This window comes from Panthera leo, chromosome C1 (genome assembly GCF_018350215.1).
Source record: "Panthera leo isolate Ple1 chromosome C1, P.leo_Ple1_pat1.1, whole genome shotgun sequence".
In the NCBI taxonomy this organism is placed as follows: Eukaryota; Metazoa; Chordata; class Mammalia; order Carnivora; family Felidae; genus Panthera; species Panthera leo.
The window spans coordinates 96,080,119-96,104,902 of NC_056686.1; the positions used below are offsets into that span (position 1 = coordinate 96,080,119).

Here is a 24,784-nt window from a genome sequence, read left to right on the forward strand (position 1 = left end):
TCTGTTCTTTTTTTTTTTTAATTTATTTAAGTTCTTATTTTTAGCAGTACATTTTTTCTTAAGTTTGTTTATTTATTTTGAGAGGGAAGGGCGTGGCAGAGAGAGGGAGAGAAAGAATCTCAAGCAGGCTCTGCATTGTCAGCACAGAGCCTGAAGCAAGTCTCGATCTCACAAACCAGGAGATCATGACCTGAGCCAAAGTCAAGAGTAGGACGCTTAACCGACTGAGCCACCCAGGAGCCCCTGAATTTTGAATAAATATATAATAATTAATTAAGAAACCCTCTCCAAAGATTTCTAAAGAGAATACAAGTCAGAGAAAAGTATATTGTCACTGAAGTTCAGTGCCCATGTTAGAAGTGTGCCAACAGTAAATCCATGTTCCTGTGTCTTGAAAGAGGTACACACATACGAAAAAATTTTAGTAAAAGCAAAAATGCAGTGCATCTTTTTCCTAACTTTGGGGACATCTTATTGTTAAGCTGGTCTGTAAGTGAGGAAGTGTGCAAATGAATGCTCTGGTGCCCTGCTCATTCCTAAGTGGGGTGTTCTAGCTCCTTCCCACTCAAAGTGTGGTGTCAGCTTCGGCATCACCTAGGAGCTTTTAGAAATGCAGACCGAGGTTCCCACCCCAGGCCCAGTGAACCAGAGTCTTTATTTTAACAAGATCCCCAGGTTATTTGTATGCATATTAAAGCTTAAAAACCCCTGTGCTGGTCTACTTTTCCCTTGGGTTTTGTTTTTATTTCTGAGTGTTTGTTTCCAGAATGTTTGGCTAACTTTTTCCAAAATGCATCCCCATGAAGTTAATATAACTTTCAGCAACTGATATTTGGGGAAAGAGTTCACCACTGCAGTAGATAAGGTGAATGAGAAATGCGTATTTTTGAAACCACAAAGTACAGATAATCTGATTTAAAATTGCTGCTTTGGGTTATTATTTTGTTGTTAGAATTATTGGCATGCTAGAAGCTGGAGGGAAGTGGTTGTTTATTTTTAAAAGAATTTTTTTTAACATGGGCATTTGTTATTTAAAGATGTAATGGCTGCATTGAATGAGCGATTTTTGTCTGTGTGTCATGCAACTTTCACGACAATATGGATGCTATTTTAGTCTGTTTCCATGTGTCTAAAGCATTTTATTTTTAAATTTTTGTAGCGGCAGAACCACTAATAATAGATGAAAGGAGAGGACATAGCTCCTGGTTTCAGTAAATAATTGGTGAAGTTTGTTGGGTAGAAGGGCTTGAAAGACCATGGTTCCTGTTTCTATTTTGTTTTCTTTTATTAATTGTTGCCAAGAAGATGGCAAGTATACATTTGCTCTCAGTGTCCTTATTCAGGAATATTGAGCATCTTTTTTTGGAGGATTTGGATAGAAGAAAATTAAGTTTTAGACCATTCGTTTTGAACTTCCATTTGCCACTGATTATTGTCTTTCATTGTCAGAAACATTGCAGCGGCCTCTGTGGAGCGCAAGCAAAGAACGAGGCCTGCCTCATCCTCCCTTTTCCCAGCAGCCGGTAATTGAGTCACCGCAACTCCATCAGAGCGAGGGTCTGGCGGAGAGTGGTCCAGATTGTTCCACATCCTCCATGCCCTGTCACAGGTTGCACGATCACGCTTTTGACTTTAGTAGGACTCGGAACATTCAAGACGGTTGTGAGGGCACATGAAACCCACTCCAGGATGAAATCTGGGCAAAGACTCAAGGTAATTAATTTTGTATTTACTACCTCAGAGTTCAGAAGAAACCCCGAAGTCAGCATTTGCTTTCCCTTATCTGCAGTTACATCTGACCACACCAAGGTGGGCCGGGCATTTGTTTGGGCTTATACCTGATGAAGAAGGGGTAATGGCTGACAGAAATGGGTACATCTAATAAAACACATGCAGCACGGGCAGAGGAAAATACAGGACAGATGTGCCTCCTGATGGTTCCACAGGGATGTGCCCAGCTGTGCATTGCCTATTAGGAAGAGTCTCATTGCTGCTTAACATGCTGGATTGTCTCAACCTGCGGAATGATTCTAAGAAAACATCACTGCTCTGTTTTGTCTTCCAAGGAATACAAATAACTTTGGAGCCCTCTGGGAAGTGTGTCTGGGATTCTTCAGTGGTTTTAAGCATATAGTTGAGATTGGGCTTTGATATTCAAGGTCTTTGATAAGAATCCCAGGCATGACCAACTGTTACCATGTCAGTGGGTGTTGTATTCTTGTGAATCTTTTTTTTTTTTTTTTTGTCCCTATCGCCCAGGGATCTTATTGTAAATACATGTGCATTTATAAATAATTTTTGTATTCATTGACCATATGTGTTGGCTGTATTGTAAATATTTTTGATATGCCAAAATTATATATAATATCCAGTTATAATATTGACAGCAGCTTCTCAGACCACAGATTTTGTATAACTCGGTTTAGTGAACCTAAAGACTTTGCTTAAAGTTTTAAAACTGTATTTGTTAAGAAGTATATGTACAGAGGCAGGGTACCTAGTGATTGCGTACACACAAACACAATCTTGGTGTAATTAACCACTTTCTTCATACCTAAAAGTTCATACGTCTAGTCATTTGCCATCTATTTACGAGTGCCGGGTAATACTACCTTTCTAAGCATAAAAAGACTCAAAAGACTAGCAGTCTTGTTATAGCTGTGTGCACATAGACAAAGGAAATTTTCTTTTGGGAATATCTTCTTTCAGCAAAGTACGTTGTTGACGAGGAAACCAAAGATTGCTTCTTTTCTATTTGTTTGTTTTTTTTAAATAATATCTCTTCTACCAATGCACAGTATATCTTAAGAAGGGAAGAGTGCTTTTGGGAGTCATTGAATGTGCACAGATTCTTATACTATAAAGCTTTAGAGTGGTCCTTGTTTTGTACAAGTGATTATTTAAGCCAAAAAGTTCTCTTGAATTTCTGTGATAGCAAAAAACTTTCTGTGAACAAAGGTCTTCACACTCTAATGGAATGTAATGGACCAAAGTTCTTTTTTTGTCTGTGCTTTCAGATTTTCTTACCTAGGCTGTCAGATCCTGTCCTCTAAACCTAGTGAGCACTAGTTACATCCTGGATAACTTCCATCACTGAAATGCAAATCTCTGTTTCTAAGTTACTGCGCATTTCAAGGGTTCTAAACTCACATAATATCTTCGCTTTTTGCCAGAAAGTTGAATTGCACACTGGTTTTCAATCCTCAGTTTTTTTCTCCCATAGACAGCAGCACCTCTTTAGCTGTTTCTCCTGCCAAGCCTTTCTCTCTTTCCTTTTTAAACTGTCAACCTCTGTTCATTTTTACTTTGAACTTCTTAAATATCACCATTTTTCTCTCCTTCCAGTTTGTGACTCCTCTTCTTCCTTACCAGCGTGCACTGTGGTCTGTACAGGACTGACTTAGAGTCAGGACCTGGATTTTGTTCCCAACTCTGCTCCTTACTGGCTGTGCAGTCGGGGGCGAGTCTCTTCACTTCCAGCCTGATTTTCTCGCTTATGAAATGAGGGCATTCTGCTAGCTAGTCCAAAGCCCTTTCCAGCTGTAACGTCCTGTGAATCTGTGATCCCTCCAGGAGCCAAGGAGGATTAGGCTACTCCAATAAAAAGCTGCTTTCATGGGACGTTTGTTAGAGTAACGGGTGGTGCTGCTTCCTCTGACTTGAGCCAGACTCCCTTCCTCCATAGCAGGGGTGACAGCGTAAGAAATACTCACAACTAGAAGAATCACTCTGCTTTGAACCAGTCTCAGCAAACAAAGAGTCTTGACTCGATGGAAGCCACCAACTGCCCTCTCAAGCAGCAGCTCTGAAGGCTAGTGCCCCAGCACACCACAGCATCAGAGTCCGTTGAGGCCGCACTGTGGCTGATTTGTGGCTAGTTCGTGACTCCCTCACCTTTCCAGTGTATTCAAGGTTACCCTGTCACTACCCTGAACTCCCACTCAGAATCTGGCAGACTTTCTTGAGTGTAAAGGTGTAGTTATAGCAAGACTGTTAAGGGTGATAGGGCCAACAAACAGGCTGCAAACCAGTGTTCTAGAAAACTTCGAAGACAAGAGCGCTGCCTCTGCCCTGGCAGTGGTCCTACTACTTCTAGGACTGGTCTGGTCTCCTGAACGGCCAGGTTCACCCTTACATCACCTCAAACAGCTGAGATGTCCTCCTAGATACTCCTAGCTTGCCTAAATAACCAAAAAAAAATGAGTCAAGAATTTGTTTAAATATCAAGAGCCTTACCCATGGTCTTAAAAAATAATAATAAATTTAATAAATTCTAATCTTAGGAAAAGAAATTCCTGAAATTTTTCATTACTACATATGCTTTTGACCAAGAAATGATTTAACCCTTACCCGTAGACAGGGTTAGTGGCTCATCAGTGTTTCCTCCCAGCATGTAAGGTCTGCCTAATGCCTCTTGAATCAGGGATGTTGCAAAGCCAAGCAAGTCAAAATGCGGAGAGAAATACTCTCTTGCCCCTCACCCAGTTATCACCCTGTATCAGTAGGGATGCCTAAGTCCTCTTAATTTGTGCCCCTCTTAGACTGATTCTTTAAGTCTATCTGGAAGAAGAAATAGCATCTTTAACTCCATGCCTTCCTGGCACATGGTCTACACCTAAGCCATTGGCTTTCTGTCATTCAGCAGCTTCTAAAGTGCTTTCCCTAGTGTGCAAGTTACTCTATGGGATACAAAGTATCAGAAACCCTCTAATGTGCCATCTCAGAGTGTTTTATGTGTATTTTTCTGAAAGGTAACTTTAATATTTAAAAAGAGTTGCCTTCACACTGCCTGTTGGTGGGTTGTAAAAGGAACATTAAGATATTGAGCAACTTAGACTCTTACCCATTTTCCTAAGAGATGGGAGATGCGATAAGTCTTTAATTACTTAAAGTTTTGCCATGAAATAGGATTAAATTCACTATTTTTATTCCTGAGGACTGGGGTCGTATCTGCCGCCATTCTGTGGGGCAGAAGTTACAGGGAAGTACAGTATACACTTGCCAGTAATTCTATATTAACTAATTCTCTAACAAATTCATCCAGTAATTGGAATAATCAGCGTTTTGTGGGAAAAGTACACTCAGAAGCCAAATGATCATCGGTTCGTAGCATTGAAGAAATTTCTACATTGAGAATGGGAATATGGGCGAGATGACTGTTAGATCTCTCTCAATTTTATCTTTGGAAATTTCCAGAAGCAATCTGACAGTCTTAAAAATTTTTCCTTCAAAGTCTTTTATATACAGTAAGTATAGAGCACTAAAGACATTTTTTTCAACTAAAGAGTTTTGGTTTTGGGTTGACATAAGGAGCCTGTTCTGTGCTAATGGCTGAAATCATGAAACTCTGGGCTTATTCTTCTGCAGAAATCTATAACTAGTTACTAACACAAATGGCATTACCATAATAAAAACTTTAAAAGTCTATATAATATTATAACCGTCCTTTTTACTCTTTAATTTTATTCCTGTTTCTTCTTACCAGCAGGACTCCGATTGGAATGGGGTTGGAATTGTGGTGTTCACACCCAGTATTTTACCCAAGTGTGTTATGGCCTTTTCCAAAATAATTTTAATATCCACAGAAATGCTAGAAGGTAATGGAGCCACAGAGGTAAATTTACTGCCATTTCATGCTACGTGCTCCATTTCTGAGTTTGCTCCTCAGTGCAGATTACAGGGGTAATTGTGAAGCAGTTGGGCCTTACGAGGTTGTGCTGAGATTTTTGGCAACCTGTAAGGAATGTCTCATTCTTCTGTGACATGGCCTCTTTCCAGTCTGGCAGATGTTTTTCCCTCCTGCTTCTAACTTAGAACTTTTTTGTTTAGAGTGCAGTCTAAACCACCATCAGTTAGCCTTAATTTTTTTTTTTTCTTTTTTGGACAACTGCCTGGTTTGTTGACAAAAATAACAGGTTCTGAATTAAGAGATGTATTATAAGCTGCTCTTTACAAAACAACACCCTTGAGCCCATGAATCATCTGGAGATTCTGTGAGTGATAAGAGGTCAGTGTGTGTGTGTGTGTGTGTGTGTGTGTAGTAATCTTTGGACCTGCTCCCTCAAGGTTGTGTGTTGAGTGTGTCTTAGCAATCCTAATAATCTCCACCAATGAGTGGGGTGAAGGTGAAAAATCATCTTGATTTGAGCCTGTTTTTAGATACAAAGAGTAAAGTGATCTTTTATCAACTGTAACTGTCTTGAAAGAGAAATTGATCATCAGGTGGTCAAGTGCTCTTGGAGTATCTCTTGGCTGCTTAAAGTGGCCTCTTGATCCATAGAAAGACTATTTCTACCCTCTCCTTTTCCCCCTTTATCCCACCAAAGGACATTGGTCCAAGTAGCCCTGGTACTAGATGTACCTAAAGAGAGTTAAAAACCAAGTTGGTGTTCAGTGTGATCCTTTCCTAGTATCTATTTATATTTTCTCACACATGAGAATGTATATTTTATAAAGCATGTGTTTGTTTGTCTACCTGTTTGTCTACTGTAACATGTCTTCAATAAAGCTAAAATACATTATCATTTTCTGGTCTTCTCTTGCCTGAAGTATAGGAGGGAAATGGTGCATTTTTCAGTTTGTGGTCCTTTGAGAGGGTCTCCAAATAGATGTGCAAGTTATTGCCCCTCTCTAATTTCTGCTGTGTTTGAGTCACAGACTTTCTTGAGCCTGCCTCTGGAACACTCTGCACCCATGAGCTGCCCAAGGGCCAGGGCTCTCTGCCTCCCTCCTGTTGTACACCCTGGCATCTAGCGATGCCTGGCAGAATGGAAACACACTTCATAGTTCATTAAAAAATAAGAATGGTTCCTACACAAGGAAGGATTTGAAGGCAGCATTTTCGAATTCAAAATTAGCAAAATACTTGAAGAAGCTCTGTTTTCTGGTCAGCTTCCTCACTGTACTGTGTTAGGGGCTATTTCTTTTGAGACTGTCAGAAGCCCCTCATTTATTCCTTGAGGGCTGGACCCATCGTGCACTTCTGCTGCACTTTATGGGGCATGCTCCACCGACATCATCTGTTCAAATCTCACAAAGCTTCTCTAAAATGTAGGTTGGATAGATCATTTTAATCGCCATTTTTTTGTAGTTAAGGAAATTGGCTTGAGATGATCACTTACACACGTCAAAACGCTTTTGGGCAGTAAAGCCAGGACTTGAATCCAGATTTTCTGATACACATTCAGCATTTGCCCCACTGATACCTTCTAGCTCGGGACAGATACTGTTGTGTCTGTAGTCTTCAGAACTATTTGAATACAAAGCCCTCTGGACATCGATAATTTCCAATATGGTGAAGTTTGGACTGGGATGTATACTGGAAGCTGATTTTTACAATATTCCTGATTAAGAAAACACTCAATTTCTTCTCTGACAAGGTGGAATGAAGGAAAATGCTATAGTTTCTTCAGTATTTTTTGTTTTGGAAGGGGATGTACTGGAGCCCAAGTAGCCGCATCCTGCTGAGTTATGCAAGAGACTTGTTCACACTCGGCTGTTTAGAAGCTTCTAACCCAGTGCTTAAGCTGCCTGTGCTGCTGGGCTAGTGGCCATGGACCAACACTTGTGTAAAGTACAGTAAGAATGAATTTCTAGAAAAACGAAACAAGACAAAAGACAACCATAAAATTTTTATTATATTATTTTATTAATTTTATTAATTTTATTAAATTACAGATTTAACGGACATAAAATCACTCTGTCAAACTGCTGTTAAAGTTTCTAAATGTTACTCTTGATTTCTGTGCTTTGTCATGGACCAGTAGCAAATAGTTTATGGATAGGCACTGATCTGCAGACCACTTTTACAGGAACAGTGCTGTAACCACGTAATGACATGGTTATGAGTCATGATGGGGATTGGTCTCCCTCATTTCTGGAGATTCCTTTTATTCTTACTAGTTTGAAACTGAGGACTGGGCTTCTGTCCCTTGAGGCCTTCCTGACTGGAAGCAGCGATTTAAAACACCTTTTCAGCTCAGCCAGCAACCCCTGCCCTAAAGCTGCTTGCTTGCATGATGGAGTGTTTTGTTTGTTTTGCTTTTTAATTTTTTTTTTTAATGTTTATTTTTGAGAGGCAGCGCAAGCAGGGGAGGGGCAGAGAGAGAGAGGGAGACCATGGAATCTGAAGCAGGCTCCAGGCTCTGAGCTGTCAGCACAAAGCCCGACGTGGGGCTCGAACTCAACGAACAGTGAGATCATGACCTGAGCCAAAGTCAGGATGCTTAACCAACTGAGCCACCCAGGCACCCTGCATGGTGGAGTTTTTGGTAGCATCCTGCTTGTTTTCCAGTCCTGCTGTCTTTCTGGCCAATGCACTCCGGCTGGGCTGCTTGTGACTTTTGTTATAAGGGAAACTGTCACAAGATAGGTTAAGGGGAAAAGGAAGTGCATGGGTCATCATAAGGCTAAGGGAAGAGGAAGTACATCATGCTGGGAGGGACATGGTCCGACACAGGGGATCTGATGTGGACTTGGGTAATCGCTGCTGTGATTGCCTTCGGTAAGGCTCCACTGGGGAAGTTTCAGCTGCTATTGGAGGTGTTCAGCCAACCAAGAAATATTTCTTGAAATCCCCAGGACAGAAGGTTCTCACTTTATTTAGTTCACCGACCATCACCAAGACTAGTTGCTCTTCGACAAAAAGAGGCAAATAGGAAGCATTGATCACAATTATTGCCAGCAGGAAATAATGCAATAATAGCAAATGCATTCTGCTACCCTTTCCAGATACTGTTAAGTGCTTTGGCCCTTGATCTTCACAACTGTCCCTTTGAGGGAGATATTCTGACTCCCATTTTACAACTTGTCCAACAAGCAACTTGTCCAAATTTATCTAATTAGCAAGCAACAGAACCAGGAGCTGAAATTAACACTACATGATTCCAAAGCACACATTTTTTCCTTATGCCAAAGACAGGGAAAATGTGAGCTTTTATCACCTTTGTCATTTAGTCTTTGTTAGAGGCTGAACTGTGTGTCCCCCAAATTCATATGTTGCAGCCCTCATCTCTAGTACCTCAGAATATGACTGGACAATCTCTTAAAGAGGTAATGAGGTTAAGATGAGACCTTTAGGGTCGGTGCTAATCCAGTACGACTGGTGTCCTTCTAAGAAGAAATGTAGGGGCGCCTGAGTTGGTTAAGTGTCCGGCTATTGATTTTGGCTGAGATCATGATCTCATGGTTTGTGCTGACAGCATGGAGCCTGCTTGGGATTCTCTCCCTCTCTCTCTGCACCCCCCCATCAAAAATAAGTAAACATTAAAGGAAAATAAGAGGGAAAAAATGTAATCACCAGACATGCATGTTCACCGAGGAAAGACCATGTGAGGACGTAGCAAGAAGGCAGCCATCCACAGGCCAACAAGAGAGAACTCAGAAGAAATCAAAGCTGCTGACACACTGATCTTGAACTTCTAGCCCCTAGAACTGTGAAAAAAATCAACTGTTGTTTCAACCACCAAGTGTGGGGTACCCTGTTATGCCAGCCCGAGCAAACTAATAGTCTTCAGTAACCCAAGCAGGTCGGCAGAATTTTGTTGTAACTCAGGCTATGTGATTTGCCTGTGGTCACGTACTCCAGAGCCCAGATTTTTTGTTTTTTTAATGTTTATTTTTGAGAGAGAGAGAGCAGGCGAGGGGCAGAGAGAGAGGGAGACACAGAATCCGAAGTAGGCTCCAGGCTCTGAGCTGTCAGCACAGAACCCGACGCAGGGCTCAAATCTATGAACTGTGACATCATGACCTGAACCAAAGTTGGACACTTAACCAAGTGAGCCACCCAGGCTTCCCAAGAGCCCATGTTCTTTATACTGGACCACATTGTCCTCTGACCCCAGTTGGTGCTTTATATACTGAAAAGCCCTGTAGAGAAACTGGAAATGAAACCGAGGAACACTGGTTGGCGTGCTTGTAGTTCTGACGCAATGCAACGTGCACACATCACTAGCCTCACCGAAATTCAAATAAAAGGCGACTGCAGCTCCGAACAGTGCTTGCCAGAATGCTGGAAACGGACGTGTGTTTACAGCGTAAGTGCAAGTAGAGTGCATCTGGGAACAAAGAGGCAGGTATTTGAAGCATTCAAGAGTAAGTGCCTTTAAGCTCCTATTTTATTCTTCTCTCACAAGAAACCAGGTTTTTAAATCAATAAGTAGAATCCCGTGTGTGGGATGACCAGCTGCTCTTGAGTTCTTTGCCAGCTCAAGTAGTTTAATTCCATGTCCCTTTTAAATGCTCCATCAAAACCAGTGCGAATTCCTCCGTCTCAGAAACATCAAAACCAGTGCGAATTCCTCCGTCTCGGTTAAGGTTAGCAGTGATTGAGGCTAGCGCGAATTATTTATTCTTTTGGGCAAGCTCCAGAGACAAGTGCACGAGTGTATGTTCTATGCCAGAAACCGTGTAGAGAGGCAGTACAATTGTCAAACAGTGAATTACTGTTGCTTCTGGGACCCTGTTCTTTATACATGGAACCTGAGGGTGGCTCAGGGACCATGCATGTATGCTTTCACTGGAAAGGAACTTCAAGGTTAAGATTCAAGTGTGCAGTGCTGAGAATTTTGGAGAAGCGCAAAATAACAATAAACAGCAGACCCGGAGAAAAAGCAATGCATCGTGCTGGCAGGACTTTTGCCTCCTGGACCCCACTCCTCCTAAGCACCAGTTTTTTCTCACAGCTTGTCTAGACCTTAGTTGCCTGTCTCACCTGCCAAATGTGTGCTATTTCCTAAAGGTCCCTTGAGCTTGAAAGACTAATACCCAGCGAGGTAAGAAGTTTGAAAAGCACCTCTTGATCTTCCCTTGTGGAAAGTCTCAGTGTTTCTTCCTTTGGGCAGCCTTAATTTAGAGAAGACCCTAGGAGCTGGCTGGGCACATTACTTTCTTCCCTCCGGGGAAGGGATTTTTTATAAAGGGAAATTCCAATTGAAAGAGGACTGATTCATTTTGCCCTGAAGTCCTTTTTTGTGTCCTCTAAGTTTTAGTGGATGCCAAGACCTATTGAAATGGTTCCGAATGGCGTAGAATTTCTTGTGTAGCCCTTGAAGGCAGGGTGTGGCTTTAGGATACCTTTGCTTTAGAAAACAAACCTGTCTGTTTTCTTTCTGTCTCTACTAAAACCTCCAGTTCTGAATGCTTCCTCCCTTATTTCTGGTCTTACCCTTCCCCCACTCCCAGTGAGAGAGTCTGGGCAGAAGAAGCTAGAAACTGAAGTCTGGAAGCTGCCACTGTGGGGGAAATCCCCTCTTTTAGCTAGGCAGGGGCTGCAGTTTTCTGCTGGGACAGCTGGCCAGGGCATGAGGATTCCCTGTGGTCAGCCAAAATTTAGTTTGAGTTTCCCTGGGCGCTCCTGCATTTACCATATGGTTTTAGAAGTCAGTGGTTAGGAGCACTGGCTTTGATGTAGAACAGAGTTGGACTACAATCCTCCAATCCCTACCACTCTGACCACTTGTGGGAGCTTAAGTGAGTTCCTTAGGTTGTTTGTGAAACCAGTTTCTCCTTATCTGTAAAGTAGAAATAATCACGCCTACCTGATACCATTGTTGAGAGGATTAGATGAGTTAATACATATAAAGTACTAAGCACAGTGCCCAGCACTGCACTCAGTAAGTTTTGGCGGCTGTTAGCTATTGTTATGGGGACTTGGGATGGAGAGCTCCATTTTCCCTTCCTTCCTTTCCCTATCCAGAACAGCACAACAGTTTCCTCAAAGAGTCATGTCAGGGGTAGCCCTGGAGATGTGGATTGCTAGCTGGATTTTATTTAGAAACCAGACACAGTCTCCTCAAACGATGATCAAGTGAAAAGTGCCCTGAGCCAGGAGTCCATTGGACCGGGATTCTGACTGGCTCTGCCACTCGCTGATCACATGATCTTGGGAAGTCACTTGACTGCTGGGTCTTAATGTCATCCACCAAAACAGAATTTGGACTGTTACCAGGTGCTCTCAAGAGGCCCCGGCCTTTTGGCTAAGATCAAGTGAAGAGGCCCCTTCCAGCTCTTGAGTTTTACTGTAGTTTTTCCAGGTGCATAAACCCACCCTCACCACTGTCCCCATTGTGTATTTGTTTCTTCCAATTGTTAGTGGTTCTTCTTAACTCTTCCAAGAGGGAACTTACTTTATCTGAAGAATAATAATCACAAACACTTGCATGGGACTTTATAGGGGACAAAGTGCCTGTGTGGTTTAAATGAAGGAAGTGGGAAACAAATGAGAAATCTTTTTGTTTAATCGAGAAGTTTTGAGCCTCCCAGAAAGTATATTGTGTGAACTGATCTCCAATGAACATTATTCCTCAATCAGGGTCTTCCTCGGGTCACAGATTCCACCCTGTAACGTAATTCTAATGATTATGTAAGAATTCTCTCCCAACAATCTGTGGCAAACTGAATTGCTTTTCAGAATATTCTCTTCGCTACTTAATATGTTGGCCTCATGCCAAGGTAGATGATGCCATTGGGAAAACTAGAAGCAGAACCCTTGGTTCAAATCTTGGCTACTTTGCTTACAGGAAAATCACTCAATTTCTTTAGGTCTCCGCTTCCTTCTCTGCAAGACAGCAGTGATAATAATACTCACCTCAAGATCTCACATCAAGACTGTTGTGAGCACCAAGTGGAATCGTTTCTACTGTGGAGAAGCAAACACTTCAGTTTCAGTCAGTCTGACTTATTTTGGAGTATGGCTTCTTCTGAGCCCTTTGGCCAGTCAGTGGACTGCACTTGTTCCATGAGGGACAGATGTAGCTTTTTTAATAGATTCAAACACCATTCTAGTTTACCCAAGGCTCCTCAGGGTTGACTCTAAAGGGTGCCCCTTGTTTGAATGGTCTTTGGTCTGAAGAGGGCCCAGCAACAGCTTGTAGGCAAAGACTTGTTGTCCTCTGAGGGCCCTCCCTGGATACTGCATGCAGCTGCTGCCCCCAGTAGCATGAACTGTGGCTTTGTCGACAATGAGAGCTTGAAAACTTTATGTATCTTGTTTTCCAGTGATACTCAAGAATTCAACAAACCCAGTTGGTAGGAAGCTAAGTTACTGGTCTGGCAAAGGATTGAGCAGAAAAACCTAAAGTAAGAGGATTTAAAAAAAAAAAAAAAAAACTCCTTGCTCAGTTTGGGAGCTTGGCTTACTTTTCCTGATACTCTGCTACCATCTGGCTTGGATTTTCTTCAGGCAAAAATAACTCCATGCTGATTTTGAACTATTGGTTTATTATTGATGTCTTTATAGACTCATCCAGCTACTACTGAATAAGTATTTTTTTTAATGTTTATTTTTGAGAGAGAGAGAGCATTAGCCAAGGCGGGGCGGGGGGGGGGGGGGGGTTGGCGCAGAGGGGGAGGAGGACAGAGGATCTGAAGTGGGCTCTGTGCTGATAGCAGAGATCCCGACATAGGGCTCAAACCCATGAACCATGAGATCATGGTTCATGACCTGAGCCAAAGTCAGAGGCTTAACTGGCTGAGTCACCCAGGCACCCCAGCTATGACTGAATAAATGGCTCACAATGAAATGTGTGTCCTTGCTTGGTGTAGGGCAGCTCATTTCAGAAATGTAAGGAGAATCAGCAAACTCTCCCCAGAAGGAGGCTTTATCCACCGAAAATCCCCTTTCCCAAGCTAGCCAGAGAGTCTGAGGTTTGGGATAGGAGAAGAGGATCAAATGGGTTGGGGGCTGGGCTGCAGGGAAAACTGGAGGGGTTTCTTGCATGTTTGCTCTTGAGATCCAGATTTGAGAATATGTCAGGAACAGCGGCGTCACACGGGTCCCTGGCCACAGAGGAAATCCCCTCCTAGTGACAAGCCAAGACATCTCAGCCCTTGACTGTCTCATCAGTAAACCATGGGAGGCTGGTAAAGGGACTGATGGGGTCCCCTCCAGGGTCCGCTACCATTTCTTGCCTTTTAATCCTTTGAGCATCTTTTTTTCCCTTTATCCTGCTGAGGCAGATTGTGAAACACCTACACATTCGTTTGAACCAGAACTGGCCTCCAGGGGGCGCTTCAGTACAGCGAACGGCAGTAAGGCTGCTGGCAGCACCTCCGGCGATATCCTTATGTAAGGGGGATTCACGGAAATCAGGCTTCTCTAGCTGCACGATACAGGGAAGATCTGGCCTTTGTCACTGTTCAAGCTAGGACCCTGAAGAGGTCAGGGGGCGCAGGGGGCTGCAAAAGCTCCTGGCTCCAAGCAAAGGAACATACATAGGTTTAGGCTCCGGCCGGGACGGATCCCGGAGCAGCTTGGCCAGGGCAGCAAGGTTTGGGCTTGGCCTGCTGGGACAACGAGCCCAGAGCTTCAGGCTGCGTCTTCTTACATCCAGGAGGCCTTGCCCAGGCTCACAGCCCCAGACGAGGCGCTTGGATTGGCCGGCAGCCTGCCCAAGATCTGCAGACATGGTAGATAGCACCTGTGTTTAAATCCTCTCCCTCTGCTCCCCCACACACCTCATTCTCGCCCTCTCCTATTTACAAAGCACTTTTTCTTGTGTGATCTCATTTGCTGCTCACAAATTCCCCGGGAGGAGGGACAGGGTGGGGCCCTCCCTTGCTCTCAGGAGCCCTGAGAGGACACAGTGCATCATGAAGATCCCCTTCCTGGTCTGTCTCTCCCAGCAAATCTCAAGTTCCCTGGGGGCAACTACTGAATTCAATGTGGTGGTTTCAGGGCTTAGTGCTAGGTTCTTGGCACGCTGGAGGTGTTCAAAATTGTTTACTGAATGAATAAATATATATTTTTAATTTTTTTAATGTTTGTTTATTTCTGAGAGAGAGACAGAGTGCGAGCAGGGGAGGGGCAGAGAGAGAGGGAGACAGAATCTGAAGCAGGCTCCGGACTCCAAGCTGTCAGCACAGAGCCCGATGCGGGGCTTGAACCCACAAACTGTGAGATCGTGACCTGAGCCAAAGTCAGACGCTTAACCAACTGAGCCACTCAGGCGCCCCTGAATGAATAAATATTTGCGGATGAAAAAAACCTAATCCAGGGACAGTACGTGGTAGAGTCCAGTGTAGAAGTCAGAGCTTCAGGCTTCTGGGACCAGAGACACGGTTGTACTCGGTGCTGATGACATTGTGTGGTTTTTCAGTCAGCCGTAGAGTTTGCTAGTACATAAAGGGACCCATGCAGACCTGTCTTCATGTCCGGCACTCAAGAACATGAGAGCTGTACTCTGGGTCAGGCGCCAGGGCTCCAGTTTGCTGTCCGTCAGATGGACTTGGGATGTGAGCGGGTCTGGGGGCGGGGCCAGCCTTTAAGAAGCCTTCCTCAAAAGTATGGGGGAGGGATGTAGGTACCCCGTGCTCCCAGCTATCAAAACCTTGCTGTCTTTAACTGCTAGACAGTCTGGGGGGTAAAAAGCTCATCCAGATGTCCACTCTACCTGACTCCAACCCATGAATTAGCACTCGGTTGTTTATTTAAATGTACATATTTCAGGTAGCTTAGGACTCTGCAAGGAGACTACATAGATTTAAATCCTAGATCCCCCACTTTTTAGCTGTTGGCCTTGGGCAAGACAGTAACCTCTTTGTCCCTCCATTTCTCATCTTTTAAGTGATGATAGTAAGAGTATTTTTTTTAACCTTTTAAAAGATGTTTATTTATTTTTGAGAGAGAGAGAGAGAGAGCAGGTAAGGGGCAGAGAGAGAGGGAGACACAGAATCTGAAGCAGGATCCAGGCTCTGAGCTATCAGCACAGAGCCCAATGCGGGGCTCAAACCCACGAACTACAAGATCATGACCTGAGCTTAAGTCAGGCATTAAACCGACTCAGCCACTCAGGCGCCCCTAAGAGTATTTGATTCATACAGCTACTTTAGGGATTTAGGGAATTGATATGTATTATAACAATTAAAACAGTACCTGGCAATAATTAAAGGCTCTAGGAAGTGTTCCACTGATCTCTCTATAGCATCCTGGGTTTGAGAACTGGCTTGTGTTCACCCTCTGGGAGCTCTTCATGATTTTGTAGCATTCCTTGGAATTCCTGCTTTTTAGCTTCCAGGCTCTCAATTTTCTCCCACACAGTTACAGCTCTTTGGAGGTCTAAAGAAGAGAGGAAACAATTTGAAATGCATTTTTCTGCTGATTGGAGCAGTGGCATTATCTTTGTTTAATGTACAGACTCTCCTGGTGGCTCCAGTCAGAGTTCAAGTGCTTTCTTTTCTGTAGCAGTGCTCACCACATAGCACATAGTAGGTGTTTCATAAATGCTTATGGCAGGAAGGAAGGAAGGAAGGAAGGAAGGAAGATACAGAGAATAATATTCGCACAGAGTGCTTTATACAGACAAGGTCCCTATGGAATTCACACTTGTCCCCTAAGACCTACTGACTAAGCATGAAAATCACCAAAGAAATGTGATCAGCTTGGCAGAGAAGGAGGGCGGGGGACGAGAGAGGAGAAACTGGAGCGGCCTGTTATCTGACCGAAGATACCAGTCTTTCCACTGTACATGGTTCCATTGCTGATGGTTGCATCAGCTGAGGCCAAGATGAAACCCTTTCTGCCGCTCTGGGACATGGAGGGCATCTCCAATTGCTGTCTGCCCCAGAGAGTTGTTTTTCTAGGGGTAGTTTGTCCTTTGTCTTGTAGCCTAGCCTCTCTGGTGCCCTTCTTTATGTCCAGAGACCAGCCAGCTCACCAGACACCTCTGTGGGGTTTGGCAAGAGAAAGAAATGGGAGGTGGACAATGCTTCAGGACAATTCTTCAGTGGAAGGCTTTCTGACCTTGGCAATCTTATTCCAAGTCTTAGGCCAAATTAGACTCCTAATAGATCCTCACCCACAACACAGATCCTCTAGCCTGAAAGGCTTAGAGTAGATGGAGTGTAACTAGAGACTACTCTAGTTTGAGGTTCCATGAGGGACTTGAAATTGAAACTCAACAGAGCTTTTCCAGTAAACACCCTCACTATTTAATCAGCTAGGTCATTGATGGTAAGTAGGACTGTCTCAACTGGCATGCCAACTCTGATTGATGGATGATATCTGCCTGGGGAATTGCGTTGGAGAGGGATTCTGAATCTACACCATCACACCTAGGGCTTAGGACCAAGTGCTGTGATCAATCAACAATGTCTGTCAGAGATGCAGGAAAGGGAGTGGCCCCAGGAGAGGTAGATATTTACCTGCTTGGGTTGCTAATGAGAAGCGGAGGCTGTTTATTTGGAAGTTGGGAAAACAAAGATGGTTGAATGGTCAAATATGCTCATTTAAGTAAATCAAGACAGACGTCGAGCAATTCAACTTTTGGGGGGAAATGTGGTACCATCTCAGGAAGGAAGGCAAAGAAGGAATAAGGGTGGGGACAGACTAGTGTTCTGGTTTCCCTGCCTCTGTAGAACCTGACAGTATTCAAAAACGGTCAGGTGGAGAGATAACTGGCATGACAACATTAGATGGTTGTTCTGAGTTGGAGTTCAAGACCTGAGCAGATTCTAGACTAGAGAGTCAAGTCATTGACAAGCAGATGGAAAACCATAGAGAGTGTCTCTCAAATGGAGGACCATGAATCACTTACTGTCCATGAGCTGTTATGGGTCTTTTGCCTTGAAAAATAAGCAGGGGTACAGAGAGAGAGTTCCACGGTATACAAGTTTGGGAAACCCCTATCAAGAAAATTTTAAGGAGTTAACTGTAGCCCAAGGTGGCTCTTGGCCAGAGGAGGTTATAGAAGAGAAATGTAATAAGCTATGAAAGCAAAAATGTCTGTTGGTTTCGGCTCTGAAAGGCCTTGAGACAGTCTGAGGTGTTAGGTTGTGGTTGGAGATGTGGACGGTTGTGTGCTAGAGACATAATGCAATCAAAGTTGGGGTTAGGAAATAACTGCTGATACTGTGAAGAAAAGATTGAAGAAAGGAGAGCTAAGAAACTGTTACATGGTCCAAACAAGAGGTTTTAACAAGCTGACCGAGGGCAGTAGCGATGGGAATGGAAAGGGAGGGCCAGAGTCAAGAGCCATCTCACCGGTGGTATTGGCAGGACCAGGCTGACTTCAAGTAGCCCTCAAGTTCATGAGGCGTTGTGCTCAAAGACACCGACCAGAACTTTCCTATAATCGTGAGAGTGAACCCCACAGAGTGGGAGGTAGAATGCTGAGATGGAGTGTTTGATTAGGCAGAAAGTAAAACTTCTTGCTGCTAGAGCCGGTTAAACCCTGGAAGAGCCCCAAGGGCACTAGCTTGACTCTTGTGGAGCTCTCTCACCGGCCCCATCCTGCTCCGGGAGAGTCTGTAATTACTATTAGCACGTGAATGTCTGAGGGGCCTTAGAGCTCAGCTAGTCAGAGGCTTTCAAATCTGACTGAACCTCAAGATCCTCCAAAGAGGGGCGCCTCGGGGGCTGAGTTGAGCGTCTGACTCTTGGTTTCGGCTCAGGTCATGATCTGTTTGTGGGTTTGAGACCCATGTGGGGCTCTGAGCTGATGGTGCAGAGCCTGCTTGGGATTCTCTTTCTCCCTCTCTCTCTCTCTCAGAATAAGTAAATAAACTTGAAAAAAAATTTAAAAAAAAAGATCCTCCAAAGAACTTATTGAAATTCAGATTCTCATTCTCCATTTCCAGAGACTTGGATTCAGTTGGTAGAGCCCGGGAATCTGCATTTTACGATGTCCTGAAGTGGTTCTGATATCAAATTTAGGAAATATTTAGTCCCGTCCCTACATTTGACAGGTGAGTGAACCGAGGCCCACATTGGAGCCAGGGTTTGCCCAAGGCCCTTGCACAAGGGCACCAGTTAGTGGCAGGGCTGGGACTAGTCCCCAGGCTCAGGCCTCCTCTGGCACATCATGGACCAGTACTTGGTCCCATTGTTTGGCTCTAGGCTGAGAGCTATACAGCGATTAAAAGGTTCACACGGTTCTCCTATCGCCCGCACTGTGCGGTCCTCCAGGAGACATGTTGCTTAGGTCTAGGACATACACAGAAGCATGTTGAGGGTAATAACCATAATAATGATAATAGCAGCTAACATTTACTGTGTGCCAGGCATTGCTCCAAGCACTTTACATGTCGAACTCTTTTAATCCTCACATTAACCCATGAGGTGAATATTTTCCCTATTTTAGAGAAGAGGAAACCGAGGCACAGGGAGGCTAAGAGGGCAAGGAGCTACTTTGACCATGTCACATTCAGGTGATTGTTTTCCTTCCTTGGGCCACTCTGAGCCTCTACTTCCTTTATTCCACACATTTAGAGCTGGTTCCTTCCCCTCCACACCGCCCTCATCGTCAGCCCAGGGAGCCACTCAGAACTGAGCCGGGGGAGGTGGGTGATTTGGCCACAGCGTCTCCCCCGGTGCCAAGCTCCACTATAGACCTCCCTTTACTGAGGCCAGTGAGCCTGGAGGGGCCTGCAGCTCAGCCAGGCAGGTAGGAGAGAGAGGCCGCTTCTCCTGCCGGCCCCCCCTTGCTGCCACATTCCCTTGTCAGGGAATCCATTCTTCGGTGGGGAGTGGCTGGGTAGGGGCACATTCTTGGCCAGAGCAGAGGGGAGTTGTGTGTGGTGCTTTAGATAAGCTTTATTACAGCTGAGGCACATGTTATATCACTGTTGAGACCTTGTCTAATTCTGTGAGTCATGTCCCTGTGTTAGAACTCACATGTTTCCTTTTGGGCCTAGTGAACACAATTTCTCTCTCCTGGAGGTGCCGGTGGTGAGTTCTCTTAGCTGTGTTCTTATTTTTGCAGTGGCTGCTAGGAAGTTCAGGATTCTCTTTGTTGCTTAAGTGAACGCTCCATCTGATTTTGAGTTGGTGACAAAATTAGCTTCCTCCCTATAGTTTTTCCTCCAGTTTTAATGGTTATTTAACCTCTGAACTAATTTTAATTTGCCATGTTTCTTTTTCTTTCAATTTTACTTATTTATTTTGATGGAGAGAAAGTGTGCACACATGCATGTAAGTGGGCTAAGGGCAGAAGGAGAGAGAGAGAATCCCAAGCAATCTCCATGATCAGCCCGACATGGGCCCAGTCCCACGACTGTGAGATCATGGCCTGAGCCGATATCAAGAGTCAGTCATTCAACCGAGTGAGCCACACAAGTCACCCAGATGCCCCTAATGTGCCATGTTTCTAACTGTAACATATGAGAGCGTCTGTTTCATTGCCCTCTTATCTGCTAATCTGACATTTTTAATAGGTTGTTTTTGGTGGCTATTTAAATTCTTACGTCTTTGTTGGGCATTTTTCCATGTTAAGCTATTTTCTCCTATAAACTTTTGTGTTTATCTCCTGTCTTTCTAATCTAGGTGAAATTAGTGGTTCACTAATGTGTATGAATTCTTCAAGTATTAAAATCATTTACCTTTGTGTTGTAAATTTTTTTTTTAATTTCCCATTAGTGTATGTGCTTATATTTTAAGTTGCCTCAAATAGTTTACCAGAAATAAGCAGGGCAGAAAACAACACAACAATCTTATGAGGTGATTATTATTATCATCCCCACTTTACAGATAGGAAAACTGAGGCACAGATTAGTTAAATAACTTGCTGTGCTCACATAGCTAACAAATGGTAGAGCCAGGATGCAAACTCAAAGACAGTACACCAGTATTCCTTTTTTTTTTTTTAAGTTTATTTATATATTTTGAGAGAGAGAGTGAGAGTGGGAGGGGCAAAGAGAGAGGGAGAGAGAGAACCCCAAGCAGGCTCCACACTGCAAAGAGCCTGATGTAGAACTTGGACTCAAAACTGTGAGATCGTGACCTGAACCGAAATCAAGAGTTGGACACTTAACCGACTGAACCAGCCAGGTGCCCCACTACTCCAGTGGTTCTTAACAAGGGATAACTTTTACCTCCAGGGAACATAGGAAATGTCTGGAGACATTTAAAAACAATTTTTTTTAATGTTTATTTATTTTTGAGAGAGAGAGAGCATGAGAGGAGGAAGGGCAGAGAGAGAGGAAGACACAGAAGCTGAAGCAGGCTCCAGGCTCTGAGCTGTCAGCACAGAGCCTGATGCAGGGCTCGAACTCACAGATGGCGAGATCATGACCTAAGCCAAAGTGGGACGCTTAACCAACTAAGCCACTCAGGTGCCCCTGGAGACATTTTTGATTGTCACAACTGGAGAGTGGCTTATATTATGTAGTGAGTAGAGCCCGGGGACCCTGTGAAACATCCTCCAGTGCACAGGCCAGCCCCCACAACAAAGAATGGTCTGGCGCAAAAGTTAATAGTGCTGAGGCTGAGAAACCCTGTGTAGAGCAGCCATTAGTGTGTATCATCTCCTTGGGCTTCTGCAAAGCGCTTTAGCCTGGTTCTCTGTCCTTGATCTGCCTGTTTAACTGAAAATGCCTCAGGATAGGGTGGGCGATTGTAGCCAGAGCGACACATGCTGACAGGTCAGGGAGTGCAGGCATTCCAGGGGAGGCATGCTGGTGTTCACGTAGCCCAAAGAGCGCAGACCTCACAGGAAACGATTTCTGAAGGCAGGAAGCGAAACCCGGAAAGCCTTCATGTCCATTGTTATTGCGGGTCCAAAGAGGGGCAGGGGCTGCAGAAGGAGCTGCTGGGCTTGTTACATGGGGAGCAGCGCCCCATCCCATGACAAGGGCCGGCCAGAGAACCCCAGGTTACTGATGCCCCACACAGAGTGCTCTGTGTGCCCCTGCACACCTGGTCTTCGCCCCTGCGCTCTGCCTGTGGCTTCCTTTCTCCCAGCATTCCAGGCACTGAACCCCACATCTGCCTGGCAGGTCTCCGGGAGCAGATCCCTCTTACCCCCCCATCTCATCTAGATACTGAAGCTCCCTGAAACAGGAGGAGTCCTGTTTCTTTTGTGCGCATACGGAAATCTCCCTTGCAGCCTCCTGCTAGGAGAGCACACTGCTAGAAGAAAGCTCCTAATTCTGGCAGCTAGGGCATCTCTTTTGGAAGGCGGTGCTCTTGTGGAAAGAACACTGCACAAGGAATTGGCAGGCCGAGGCTGCTGGTTTGTGTACTCAGAAGCCCTGCGTGGGGCTCACTGCAGGCCTGAGTTACATTTGTCTCCTCTGTGGTGCCTGGCACGGGGCTTTGCACGGGGCTGGTTGTCAATAGTTACTTGTTGGATGGAATAAATGCATCACTGCTCTCCGCTCTGCTCCCCTGTCTGGACAGATCGAAGCCATCTCCACAGATGGACTCAGGTGGTGGCAGCAGCCTGCTCCAGGCCAGAGGATGCGGGATACATGTTGATTGTATGGGGTACGTGGCTGACGGCTTACCAGTGTCTTCCTGCCTGCTGTGCGGGCAGCTGGACACAGTGCCGAGTCCTGCCCCTTGTCTGCGGGCTTGAGTCCGCCTACCCCATTCCACCTCCCTGGGCTAGAGGATCTTGGAGGCCAGGGGCTATTAGTGAATTACACTCAGAGTTATTAGGGACCTGCTCTGTGCCAAATACTGGGCTGAGTGTTGCAGACACAGCAATTAATGAGAAAGACATGGTCCCTGACTAGCGGGAGTAGAGATTTTGCACTAGCAACTACAAGGGGGATGCGTGTAATGAAAGAAGAAGTACAGGGAAGATTGTCACTGTTTGCTGCTGATACATAGAAATACTAGAAATTCAATGGATACAATTTTTTTAAATGCTTATTTATTTTATTTTTGAGAAAGAGAGAGAGAGGCAGAGAGGGAAAGAGAAAGAGAATCCCAAGCACGCTCCACACCATGATGTGGGGCTTGAACTCACACGCTGTGAGATCATGACCTGAGGTGAAATCAAGAGTCAGACGCTTAATCTACTGAGACCCAGTCGCCCCCAATGGATACAATTTTTATCTTAGAAGCCACACTTGTGTCCCATTCCTCAATGCTGAGGTCGCCCATAGGCAAAGGTGGGAGTTAATGTGCATGGCCTGATTTCATGGAGACTACAAATGCATCCACCCCAAAACTTCCAGGTCCAGGGCCTAGTAGGATACAGTTACAAAACTACGGGAATTTAGAAAAGATCTGGTTTTGAATTCTGCCTCTTCCTCTTCCGGTATGTTAATGTCTCTGAGAGAAACTTCCCCGTCTGTAAAATTTGAATAACAATAACCATTCCCAGCAAGGTTGACTCTGTTTAGTGACTCAGCTGGTACCTCTTGGGACTGGAAGTTGAGTTACTAAACAGAGTCAGCCTTGGGACAGCCCTCCTCTTCTATGAGACCAGAAAGCCCCACAGCCAGAGCAAGGTTAGGCCACAGACAAGGCTGTGTCCTAAGAAGCAATGATTAAATGTCCATGTTGGTTGAGGGACAAGCAAAGGCAGAAGCTTGTCCTCTCCCTGATGGGCTAGTTTGTAGACAAGCCTTAGCGACCCTAGGTCAGGGTTCCCATATGGTAGGGGTAACACTGGTGACATGGGGAGTGGATGAACATTTCTGATTTTGCAATCTATCAGTGATTTTGATGTGTTTTGGGAAAATACAAGTAGCATAGCAAACTCAAGATTGTATGAACATTTTTGTTTAGAATGATGTTAGGATTTTAAAAAGAATTTTGTTGTTTTTAATTTTTATTTTAAAAATTTTGCTACTGTTTATTTATTTTTGAGAGAGAGAGAGGGAGAGCATGAGCGGGGGAGAGGCGGGGAGAGAGGGAGACACAGAATCCAAAGCAGGCTCCAGGCTCTGAGCCATCAGCACAGAGCCCGACGCGGGGCTTGAACCCACAAACCGTGACATCATGACCTGAACCAAAATCGGATGCTCAACCGACTGAGCCACCCAGGTGCCCCAAAAGGTGAGTTAATTTTAAAAAATAGGTAAATGCTTGTTCATCTGGCACAGTGATAGAAGAAAAATCATAAAGGGGGTTCACAAATGACTAAAATTTGAGGAACATTGATCTAATAAGCCTCTTTATATTAGTAGCGAAGAAACTGAGGTCAAGAAACAGACCTGGGACTTGAACCAGATCCTCGGAGCTCCAGGGGGTGCTCCTCTGAGCATCCAGGGCTCTCTCCCTTCGTTGGGCAACCTACACTAGAAGGTACTTTGCTTAGGGTTCTTTTTTTTTTGTTATTATTAAAAGTTTTATTGAGATGGAACTCACATACCATAAAATGCAACCTTTTAAAAGTGGGTTTTAGGAAGTTCACAGGGTTGTGCAACCAACAGCGCAATCCAATTTTAGAGCTTTCCATTGTCACCTTGAGAATCTGGGTAGCTGCTGAGTAGCCACCAATCCAAGAAAAATGAGGAGGTTCATGGAGTCAACCCGAACCCAACCTGTACCTGGAGCCCAACCCGAAAGAGCCACAGATGATCCACAGAACTGTGAGGCAGAAACATCAGTGTATAAACGTGTAAGTGACTTTGGAGTCAAACATGCCTCGTTTGAATTCCAGCTTTTTAATTCTATCATCTTGTTACTTAATGTCTCGGGTCTGTTTCCACATCTTTAAGGTGGGATAGAGTTGCTTGAGGGTGAACGTGGTTAGGCGCAGAGCCTCTCACACAGCAGGGCTTGGTAACATTGTTGGCTGCCCACAAAGCATCGATTCTCCCGTTTCTTACACCAGTTTTTATTTAGGTTTCCCATATGTCCTCCTGTGCTCCCTGGGAAGCTGACCGCACCCTGAACTTCAGAGCCAGTCGTGACTGGCGTAAGGGAAATCCCAAGTCTCTTGCCACCCATTGGCTCAGGAACTCAGGTGTAAGCCGGTCAGCAGAGGGCACAGGGCTGGCCCCAGCCATGTGCTCAGGAACGGGTATGTGCATCAATCAGGTTCTTAGCTGCAATAACAGAAGCCCATCTGGGTGATTCAGCACTTGGAAAGTTTATAGAAAGGACAGTGGGTGG

The 24,784-nt window shown here is 44.6% G+C and overlaps 1 protein-coding gene across 6 annotated transcripts in view; it reads left to right on the forward strand.

The window, feature by feature from the left end:
* The window catches only part of LRIG2 (leucine rich repeats and immunoglobulin like domains 2), a 163,437-nt gene extending 156,913 nt beyond the window's left edge, over positions 1-6,524 (forward strand). For all 6 annotated transcript variants that reach the window (XM_042953467.1, XM_042953468.1, XM_042953466.1 and 3 more), the window contains one exon: positions 1,450-6,524. In XM_042953467.1, the coding sequence (XP_042809401.1) occupies positions 1,450-1,676 (227 nt within the window). In that variant the 3' untranslated portion in view covers positions 1,677-6,524. The remainder of the gene's footprint in view (positions 1-1,449) is intronic.
* Positions 6,525-24,784: the final 18,260 nt, after the last annotated feature.